The following is a 12170-nucleotide window of genomic DNA, read 5'->3' as shown; positions in this document are numbered from 1 at the left end:
ACTGCCTCGTAAACCCAAGGAGGGGTCACTATGAGTCGAGTCCAACTCGACGGCAAATAACAACAACAATAAAAAAAGAGGCCGAAAAAACAAATTGATATAAGATGGAAAAAAAGTTACAAACTTAATGGAAATGAATTATCAACCACTGAATCATCAAGGATTAATTATAAAATAGTTTCTCTTTAGCTAATATGAACAATATATTTATTATAGATTAATGCTAGAAATGATAGTGAATTCATTTATATAGCAACTTCTTTTATCCCTTTGCATGAGAAAAATGCTTTAATGAAAAAATAATAATAAAACTACTTGTGCTGTTCCAAGATAAACTAGATTTTTAGAGAATCAGAACTTTAGTACATGGATATTGTTTAAATAAATTTTAATACTTTTACAGAAAGATAAGGAAGACCAATGGCTAGAGAAAAAAGTACAGGGAAATAAAGATCACATCATTTTGGAACATCTACAGTGGACAATGGGGTATGAAGTGCAAATTACAGCAGCCAATAGATTGGGATATTCTGAACCAACAGTCTATGAGTTCAGCATGCCACCAAAGCCCAACATTATTAAAGGTAAGCAAACTGTTTGCAATGTGTTATAAGGCAAGAAATAAATATGGCACATCTTTTTTGTAACACTTACAATCTTTTTCATAATATTGGAAAAAAAATAAAGACAAATGTAAATTCTTGGTTCTAACCATGGTTGTCATGATATGTTATACTCAAGGGCTCTCAATCTATCTTACTATTGTATATTGCTTAAATTCTAAAATACATTTTGACAGCTTTAGTGGTTTAAGAAGTAGGGAGAGGATAAACTGAGGGTAAGAATGGAAAGGAGATGTGAGTGATGAAAATTGATTTGGGAATTTTCTTTTGATAACAGAAGAAACTTGGCAAACAAGGGAAAACAATGCATATAGGTACTGGTTCTCCACTTCTGGGGATATGTGAACAAAGATAATGATGAACTCTTCCATGTCTAACCAAGCAAGGTGATTTTGAAAAGATAAAATCAATCACACAAGTACACTTAATAAAGAGAGCCATCTCTAGAATTTCAAAGAAGTTTACATCCTGACAGGATGTTCTCAGGTGGTATTCATAACACACTACTAATATGCTGCAGCATTTGGTGCATTCTATGTTTTTTAGGTAATAGTGCTTATATCATCATGTTAGTAATATCAAAGTTCACAGGAAAAAAAAAATACTATATGTATTTTAGAGAAATATTATAGAAGTAAAGATGCAGACAGTTATCCTGGTTTTAAATCACACTTACTTTTGTTAATGAGTTGTCATATTAATTTTTCTTCATGTATTATTCTTTGGAATTTATTGAAAATCATATATATATATATATATATATATATGGCATATTTTTTCATTAAAACATAGTATATTTATGTCTTATTATAATAGAGTTTCATTTTTGGCACATATTATATTTGAGTCTAGAAAATAAATAAATTTTTCAGGTCAGTTATGATAATTAACCCTCTTATAATTTCAAATTGATATTACTCTCAATTTATGGTTTTGTTATATTATGTATCAGTTGTTAAAAATTCAAATTAGTTTTATAGGCTTACTCCTTTGATTTTAAAGTATTGTCTTTGGATTTAAGATTTAAAAGTAATTAATATCAGGGACTGTGTTGCCCATATCAATTATTAACCCAAAACCAAGTACCCACTGCCATTGATTCTATTACAACTCATAGCGAGAACCATTGGGTTTCTAAGACTGTAAATCTTAATGGAAATAGATTGTCTCATCTTCCTTCTGAAGAGCAGCTCATGGGTTTGAAACACTGACTTTCTGGTTAGCAGCCAAATGGCTTACCCACTACACTACCAGAGCTCCTTATATCAATTACTGTATGCTATTAATTATAATTTAAAACCAGGAAGATAGGAGCTTCTAGAAATAAAGCAAATATTTTACACTGTAGTCTTACTTTTTAGTTACTAAGTATTTCTATATTATATCCTTTTATTCGTACATCGGTGACTGAGTCAAGAGATAGTTGTTATTCTCATTTTACAGATAGTATTTTAAGAGATTAAATAATCTGTTCAATCTCTGAGCTACTTAAGTCATTATGATAAACCTGATGGTCTCAAAAGATATTGTGCCAAAATAAGCAGACAGGTTGAATCTGCTGAATGTATCACCCCTGAGTTTGAAACATCAATACTCTATGATTACAATACGTTGTATATGTAGTAATTATGCTTTGCACATTTTGTATATAGTATTTATATTCTATGCAGATAGAAGGAACACGTTAGAAATATGATTCTCAAACTGAGTCAGAATCTCTAAAGGAAGTATATATGCAATAGTCATGTATCCATCCTCCTAAATGTTAATTTAGTTCATACATTTAGAAGAAACAACGAATTTTGTTAATAAGGAAATGAATGTATTATGAAGTATAAAGCAACATTTGAGTAACATTTATGGATAAAACACAAAATTAAAAAAAAAAAACTTTAAGCAGGTTACTTAATGCTATAATCAGAGTCCCTGCTATTTTTATATTCATTTATTGATAATAAAAAACTATAAGTAAAGATAAAATGTAAAATAAAATTAAGAAAAAGCATAAATGCACAATAATAGTCAAGACACATGTGATGCATTTACTCTAAGAGCATTTTATATTTCTGTTCTTAATTTCTGAGTTAGCTGAGGGCAAGACCTATCAGGAAAGTAGAAAGGATTCTGCTTTCTATTTCCAGCTCTGCTTCTGTCACCTAACTTCTTTTTATATCCATTTCTTCATCTCTAAATGTAATCTCTCTGGCTCTGTAATTATCCATTCATTCCTTTATTGCACAAATACTTGTGTCGTACCATGCAACAAACACTGAGGTGAGTACATAGTTTTATCTGTAAAAAGTATGGAACTGGCCCCTTCACTCAAAGACCTCATAGTCAATAGGGGGAAAAGACATTAAATAAAATTTATATTAACTATTTAATAATTACAACTCAGAGATATGTATGCTGGTGCTCTGAAAAGGTATGATAAGGTTACCTAAATTACAGTAGTAAGATTAGATTTAGCAAAATTTTCCTGAAGAAAGTGACATTTCAAAAAGGATGTGCAGGCAACGAACCTTCAGAGAAAGGGGTTAGAGAGAGTAAGTCTCTGATTCAAGAAAGAACTTGATCTGCTTTGGAATTATAGAAACTGTAACTCGAATGGAGGGAACAAAATAGTATAACTGCAGAAAAGGATACAGAGGGAGCTGGGACCTGGACAACCCAGACTTCTAGAAAAATCTAGCCAGTAATTTTAAAAGAAAATCTGAAAAGCATCATGGTGAGTAGATGATTTATGTGAATAGCTAGGCATATTTGACATATCACTCTTGATGATACGTGATAAGAGATAGGGAATCAGGTGAACTTGAAGAAATATTAAATCAGTAGAGGGTGTAGACAATGATGACTTTCAAGTTTCTTGTCTGGGCAACTGGGTCTTTTTGGATATTTCTCAAGATCGTGAATCTTGCAAGATGAGCAGGATTTGGAGAGGGAGGATCACATATTAATATTTATAAAGTTTGAAATAACAAGTAGTCAGTTATATTATCTGGATGCAGAGATGAAAAGAGAGGCATGGTTTGGCAACATACATCATGTAAAAGTCAACCAACAGATGGATGGTATTTGAAGCATGGTTCAGGATAGAACCAGACAGAGAGAGATCTTAAGGCAATCAGCAGCAGTTAGTGTCTGTCTTTCTCATAGCTGTTTCATCCATATCTAGAAAGATGACTGGTACACAATAGATATTCAGGGAAGAATTCTTGAATGACTGAAGAGTAGAGGGTTAAGAACTGTCAAGCAACTATAATATTATACAGAAACACAACAACCGAATGAAACTAAGACATTGTAGTTGCTAAAAAAAACACGAGAGGTTTGCTGATATCATAGAAGTCAAGTAAAGGTCATATTTCAAGAAGAAAAGATGTAAATAGAATCAAATGCTGCTGAGATGACAACTGAACTGAACCAAAAATATGAGAAATGACCATATCTCATGTGGTTGTGGTAAAGTCATTGCTGGAGAAATTAGATAAATGGGCTGAAGATTCTGTGTGAGGTTGGAGATTTAGACTCCATGTTTGTTTAACTCTTTCAAAACCAATGTGAAAAGCACATTTATAACGACAAAGGCTAAAGTGTGCTTCATAGCTGAGGAAATATAAATAGTCATGGAGAAATCAGAAATACGCATAAGAAATGGGGTAACTTTCCAGAACTCTACCTTACAAGGTGGGAGATAGTATTCATCCCCTCAAACTTGCCCATGGTGTTCAACACAAAGCCAAAGCAGCTTATTGAGAAAGGTAAAAAGAAAAATAAGTGTTATTTTATATTTAAAAATGCCACAAAATACTGTCTATTTCATTGTGACTGAATCAACTGATTTCTAAGGCCTCATGAAAAACCACATCAAAAAATTATTTTCATATTGCAACCAATCCATTTGACTCTCTTTTAGTCTAAGAATAGTTTGATTTAGATCTATAAGGTTTCTGAAGGCAAGTTTAAAGGCTGTGATGATGGTAAATTTGGGAGCCCATAAAGCCACAAAATTTTATATAGAGTAAAATTATATATAGGAAAATTATTTTCTTTAAATACTTCCATCATAACTACCCTTATATGATTTCTTGGTTCATTTAAAATAAAATCTTATAAATTAAATTCATGTGTGAATTAAAAACTAAAAACAAAACTCATTGTCATCAAGTCAATTCCAACTCATTCTGACCTTGTAAAACAGAGTAGAATATCTGAAGTAAGTTATCTAAAATAAGATGTTGTTGTTATGTGCCGTCAAATCGGATCCAACTCATAGTGACCCCTCCTTGGGTTTCCCAGGCAGTATCACTACAGAAGTAGATTGCCTAACCTTCCTTCCGAGGAGTGGCTGATGGGTTTGAACCACCAGCCTTCTGGTTTACAGTCAAGTAGCTTAGGCACTACAATATCAGAGCTCCCTACAATAAGCTAGAAGGTCTTTAATTGTTTTATTTAACTTGAAGATGTGGAATTTAAAACTTAAGTTTGTGTTATTTGTTTTTTGCATAGCATGCATTCTTTATAAATGTATATCCAAATGGTGATTATTGACTTTTGAATTGAAAACACATTGCTTATGTGAATTCAAACTTATTTACATTTTTCTAGACAATAGATTAAGCACATTTATTTGTTGAAGTGAAGCACTAGATTTAAAATCTACTTACCTTATATACATACATATTACTTTGATAATACTGGCTTTTCTATCTAAAACATTAATGGATACTTTATTTCTTCATAGGTTATGATGATTCTTATTAACAAACGTATTTATGGATAATTTTGGAACTTTTTTTTCATTTGTACTTGTTGATATAATATGCTTATTTTATATTTTGGTTTACATAACAATAGAGTGTGCAACATCACCATCACATTGCCATTTGGAATAATCGTGGAGCATAAGTCCGTCTCATTTTATTTTATGAACAGTGGGCTATGGAATATTAATAGCAAATTGATGCTTTTAAAAATTATTACAAACTAGAACTAGAACAGCTGGTAATTTTTCTATAATTTTAATGATTATAATTAATTACTGATTAGGATATAATCTAATGTTTTTAAAAATTCTTGGAGATAAATAACGTGTTTGGAAATACATTCCCCAATTTTTTTTTGGCTTAAAACAAGTTTGTTACTGTTTGTATTTAACCAAAAAAGACTTTTATGTCTTTTATTAATTGCTTCTTTTCCTCTTATAATTACTATGGACTGAAGACATTTCTAATTTTAATATATTATTATTATCATATTTTGATTGTAAACAATGCTATTCTTACTTTCTTAACATCTAAGAGTAAAATAATTCTATTCTCTGGAATCAAACACATTATCTTCACATGTTATGTTTTTTTTTGTTTCCAAATTTAGCAAGCTAATAAAGAAATGATATAAAGTACCACCCAAAATTATATTGCTAAGAAATTAAGTTAATTTGCATTTTCATGGGCTTTTTAATGAACTATAGAGTAAATTTATTTTGATGATATTCACTCTGGTTCTAAACAATTTTAGTACACCTTTTTATCTCTGTGTAACTTAATACAAACAGAAAATAAAACAACCAATTATAAGGCAACTGATGAAATATTTCCTTAAGATAAAGTTTGTGGTCAATTTAAATATAGATTAGAGTAATTCTAATACAGTGATAAAACTGAAGTTAAATTATTTGGTGAGAACTTCACTTTGCCTACATGGAATTCTCAGTCAAACCTAAATATTGATACTACACCCACAGCTATATGTTTTGAGTTAACACATAATGAAAAAATAGGTCTACAAATTATTTTCTTAATGTTATTTGTTATTTTCTCAGTAACATATGTCTAGTGTGTGCTGATGACCATTTTGGGACATGCTTTAGAATCTATGCTAAAATCTATTGTTCATACAAATTTTTATTGCATGAATATGCAATTTTAATTGATATCGAAATATATAATAGTGTCTATTAAATATATGGTCCAAGAAAATATGATAGCAAAAAATATCAAATATAGAAAATGATGAGCTCATATTTAAAGTAGCACTGTGAATTTACTGGTAGAACGTTGGAAAGACAAGTGACTTTTACAAGTTTTATCATCTTATTAAAGAGTTAAAATAGTCAAATTTAAGTAATCAAGAGCAAAACTAATGTATGAATAAACATTAATATTGAAGCTCTGGTGTGTGTTTGTGCATGTGTGTATCTGGCAATATTAAGAATTATTTTATACAAGATTTCAATTATTTTATATCAAAGTAATTTGTAGGTAATTGTTAATGACTTTGTGTAAATCTTGCATTAATTATTTTCTCTTTTTTTTCTTTCCTACTGTCACTTTTTTCTTTTCCTTTCATTTCATGTTTGTAAATTTAATCTTTTTTTCCTTAATTATTTTGTTCTTATTCTATTTTCAAAAAAAATTTCCATCATACAGAAAAGTGCTGTGAAGCGAATAAAGGCGGAAATGGAAGCCACTCATGGCAGCTGAATGCTGCTGGGTTTTCCTTCATTATAGCCATAAGCTTGTCTTGCATGTTTTAATGTTATTGTTACATCGTATGTTATTTTCATGACCTTCAAATTTAAATATTTTACAAATAACAATGCTAATCTAAAAATTAATCGAAGATTTCCTAAATTCCAACTAATAGTATGTATCTTTCCCAATGAGTAATTAACTTTTTTCCTATCCACCAAATTGTCAACCTAAGTGGAAACTTTATCAGTAAATCAATAAAGGAATTTAAATTAGGATTATTTCTTACAATTACCAATTCACTGCAAAACTTGCAACATTCTAAAGTTCCCTTTAATTTCCAAATTTGAACTTGTTGAAAACCATGTCACTTGTACTAGATACTTAAGATTTTGCCATATTTAATTTTCTTTCATTTGAGTGTTTTGCAAATATAACTCATCTATGGCTATATGTTGTGTAAATAGTAATTTCCATATGAAGAGTTGTGGTTTATTTTTATTTTTTTTAAAACTGTTAATCTTTTAAATGTAAGTTTCTGGCTCTATGCACATTCATTATATTTTATAATATCTACCATTTTATATAAAGCATAAATGTTTATGTTATTGGATGAAACATTAGTGAAAATGTTTATTATCTTAGATGTGTATTCCTATTGTGCTGCCTATTTTCCATTTGCTGACCTAAAATAAAAAAAAAAATACATTTTAAGAATAGCAGTACTTATTCAGACCACCCTTTTTTAAAAAAATAAATGACAAGTATCTTTGTAATTCCCCCATGGTAAATCATACATTAGTTTGGAAAAAGTTTACAAAATTGCACTTCATTCTTTGAATTTAGATTATGTTTTCTGTTGTAAAAAGCCCTGATGTTTGAATAACATCTATACTTACTTGTTGCATTTTCTTGGACACTCAAGAGTCAGATTCTTTGCAATGATCAGAGAGAGAAATGAGTAGTTTAGGTACTACTGTCAAGAGAATAGAATTGAGGAAAGATGGAAAGTGGTTGTTACTAGATTCCAAATTTCAAAAAAATCTGGATTTGAGGGAATGGCATAAGTAATGATTTTCATTTTCATATTTTTGAGACAATAATAAGTATGTAATCTTTTGTAGTCACAGCCACACTCTATCAAGTTGCTCTTATTACTCATTCAGGGCAATTAGGAAGCCACTAGATTTACATATATGCATAGATATGATCACAGCCTAGTTTGTAAATTGGATCCTGGGCATGAGATTAATTCATTCAACACAAAATTTTTGTTGCACCAAAGTATTCTCCCTCATTTTCTCTGTTTAAGGAAATTTCAACAGAATACTTTCATGTAAGTGCTAGGCCAATTTTAAAAAATTGATCACTTTAATTTTTTTTTTTTTTTTTCATCTTTTTGCTGGCCACTGTTATATTTTTTTTCTCTTGATTTAGTAATGTATTGTGGACCACAGAATGACCCTTCAACAGATGAAATTAAATCTAACTTTCCACCTGTATCTTTGCTGAAGCAAGGGATGTATTTCCTTATTTGCACAGTATAGATAACAAGTCAACTCATGGGAATGTTTTGCTTTTCAAGTTACCATACCCAACACTCTGTTTATTAAAGAACTAATTATAATTAAATACTATATCCCTTGATTGTTTTAGTTTGGGGTACGCACAATGATTACTAATATGTAGAGAATGTTAAAGAAAAGAGCTCTGGTGGCTCAGTCCCTGAGGTATTTGAGTGCTAACCAGAAGCCTGGCTGTTCAAACTCACCAGCCACTCCACAGAAGGAAGAAATGAATCTCAATTCTATCTCTATGAATGGATTTTCCCATTCATTATAACCTGACTTGACTTTGTAAATGAATTATTAGTGTTTCCAGGAGAAAGTAGTGTCTAAGTTATATTGACATAGTATATAATCACAAAACACTTCTATACAAAATATGAAATATGCATTTAGTTACCACAGTTGATTTATTTTATAGTTTTCCATTCCTTAACTCATGCTCTCACCAATAGTAGTGATTGAAAGTAGGGTTTACATGGTATGTAGAAATGAAATGTTGGCAAGTCTGAAAAAATTTAAAGTTAAAATGTTACTATCCTAAGAGTATTATTTACATTTAAGGAATTGGTCATTTAGAGTTTTTAAATATTTAAGTATGCTGCAACATTTTCCAACTTGAAATTAATTAAGACATTTTTCATTTGCCCAAAAGTTAATTTTTTAGATGAAAAATTATTTTAGAGTTTAGGGATTTGAATAAATTAATTTTAATTTTTTAAAAGAGATTAAAATAATAGGATATCTGTTTTGCCTGTTTCTGTAATAAACAAGAGAATGCAAAATAGTAACCATGGAGCTATTACATCTCAATAAGCATGACCTTAGAAATTGTGATGTACCTTCTTGAATATTTAAAAATCTTCTTAACAATATCTAAACATTTATGAATTACCTTTTTATTGCCTGAGCTTCACTAGTGTCATATACAACCATAAATTTGACACTTTCTTGGTCTAATTAGCATCAGTCTATAGGTCTAAATAAATGTGATTATTGGTAAGCAAGACATAAAATTCAAATTCACCTTACATGTTTCCCTAATATCATCCAATCATGGAATAATAATTGTTTCAATAAAATTTTATGTCTGAAGATGTGTAAATATGAACTTCTGTGTAAAGGTGAGTTTCATGCTAATCATATATAATCAGAAACATGTGTCTATGTCTGTTGGTGTGTATATGAAATGTCTAAAATTTAAATCTTTTCAAAAGTTTATTTTAAGCATTATCATACTTCTTATAATGCTAATTTTATCTATCTTGGTAAGATTACCATTATCTGCATGAGAAATAGCAGGACTTTTTATATAGACATGAATATTTCCTTTTTCTCTCTCACCATTTCCCTAGTTTTCTTTTCTCCATGTATAATTCAGTCTTGATATCTATAGCCCAATCCAAACTCTATGATTACTTGTTAAATCACTATAAGGCCACAGTACCATGATTCAGATATGAGAACAGAGTATGTCTAGGAAATAGCAGGAAATGCTTCTTTCTTATGAAATTTCTACTTTATTCAAAGCTCAATGATTTTTGTTCGTCTCTACTTTATAACTATTAGTCTTCAGAATCTACACTCATACTTTTACAAAAACATCATGTAAGTACACATATTTGCTTTTGTTAGTAGAAGACATTCACAGAATTGAAGTGTTTATTGTAATATTCAAATTTCTTACCTTTTTTAAATCTTTTTTTCTTAGAATTAAATATTTCAGGTGTTTAAAAATTTAAAAGCTATGCATTTTTTAGATATTAGTTTATCCATTTTCACTGTATAATTTAAATTATACATACAACAAATGCATACCCAAATTATTTTATTACCAAAAAAAATGATTCTTTACATATTTGGTGCTTCTCTTTAAAATAAGTAATTAAAAAGTATAATAACATAATTTGGATGACTCGGGTAGCCATTGTAAGTTTTTTTTTTTTTTAATTTAAGTGTGCCCATTTATTCTATTTAATTTAAAAATAAACCTGAAATGTGGTAAAATCTAAAATGTCTTCAACAATGTAGTTTTATGATTATGCATTTATTTTCAACAAATTATATTGTTCAAGAGATAAGCCATATAATTTTAGATCAAGATAAACTCTTTAAAACATAGCAAGTATTTTAATTATTAATATGATAGATTTACAGTAAGGATGCAGAAATAAAATTTTAAGTTACAAATGATTTTAGTATTTCAAGATGGATATTCCTTAATACCATTATAATAATTAAATGTACTTATAATAGTTATAATTATACATAGTATTTTCAGTTTGCAGTAATTATTTAAGAATTTTCTACTCATGTAAAATTATCTTAAAAATCCCACATTTGTTTTAGGTTATAGTATTAGCAGCATTAACAGATTTAAATAATCTTCTATAATCCTGTGTAAATTAGATATAATTTATAATGTTCTTTAGACACTCAGTAATATAGGATTCCACTCAATAATAAAGGATGATGAGGTCATGTCTAACTGTATAATTTTATTAACCTTCTTATGGTTTGTATCTGGGAAGGATAATATAATATCCTTTAGACAACAATTGGATAAATCCCAATTAAGTAGACTTTCTTTTCTTTTCCTTGTTGTTTACTTCCTTTTATTTCTTCTCTCTTTCCTTTCACTTATTTTGCCTTCCTTTCTTCAACTCTTTTTCTAATTCCCTCCCTCTTCCCTTTTCTTCCTCCCCTTCTGTTTCTCCCTATCTCTATTCTCTCTGTCTCTCTCAAGAGCTGCCCATAAATGGATAAGTTGTGTTTCTTCTATTCTTTTTGTGTTAATCATTGAGTAATATTTAAGATGCTAGTATTTGTGGTATGGAAGTATATAATGAAACCTTTGCCAAAACTAATGTGTTGAATAAGTCAAATGATTGTGGATGCAAATATTCTAGAATAGCACTTGAAATTATAAATTAGTCACAAGTCCATTTCTAAATAATTAATGAAGTAACTACAATTATTTAATAGATGATCTTACTATTATTTAATAGTTAATCTTACTAACACTTAATTCAGAAGATATTATCAAAATAAATTTTAGGAGTTAGGGAAAAAAAAAGTTCATCTTATTAAAATTTTCCCTGCAAAATTGCCTAAAAATTGGAGTAACATTTTAGACTTCACAGTTGTTTTTAAAGTTTATTTAAACATAAAGTTATAGTGTTCTCCCTTTTTACTTCACAATTGTTAAAAACTTTTAAAAATATATAAAGATTACATAAGTATATAATCACATCCCAGCTTTTATGTAAAGCAGAAGATAAACGTCAAACCTAGCTTTATAATTCTGAAATGACAAAAATAAGAATTCAATAACAGTGGTCTGTTTTCCAAATGTTTTTAGTTCTGGTATCTTATCTAAGATTATGAACCAGATAAACATCTCTTAATTCTTGATATTAACTACAAGCAAAAGCCTGTAATATCTGTATCTAAATTTTACAGAGTGGAATATTCTATAACTTCAATATTAATTACTATTCATTAAA

At 29.2% G+C, this 12170-nt stretch overlaps 1 protein-coding gene across 1 annotated transcript in view; it reads left to right on the top strand.

Moving 5' to 3' along the window:
- NCAM2 (neural cell adhesion molecule 2) overlaps positions 1-12170 on the top strand; it is a 434855-nt gene that overhangs the window by 347289 nt on the left and 75396 nt on the right. The window contains exon 14 of the mRNA XM_007954167.1: positions 404-584. Within this exon, the coding sequence (XP_007952358.1) occupies positions 404-584 (181 nt within the window). The remainder of the gene's footprint in view (positions 1-403; positions 585-12170) is intronic.

The sequence above is a fragment of the Orycteropus afer genome, unplaced genomic scaffold (genome assembly GCF_000298275.1).
Source record: "Orycteropus afer afer isolate SDZICR_OR568_19922 unplaced genomic scaffold, OryAfe1.0 scaffold00437, whole genome shotgun sequence".
NCBI lineage: Eukaryota > Metazoa > Chordata > Mammalia > Tubulidentata > Orycteropodidae > Orycteropus > Orycteropus afer.
Note: the sequence above shows the minus strand (reverse complement) of the source record. Positions and strands in the feature narration are given on the sequence as shown.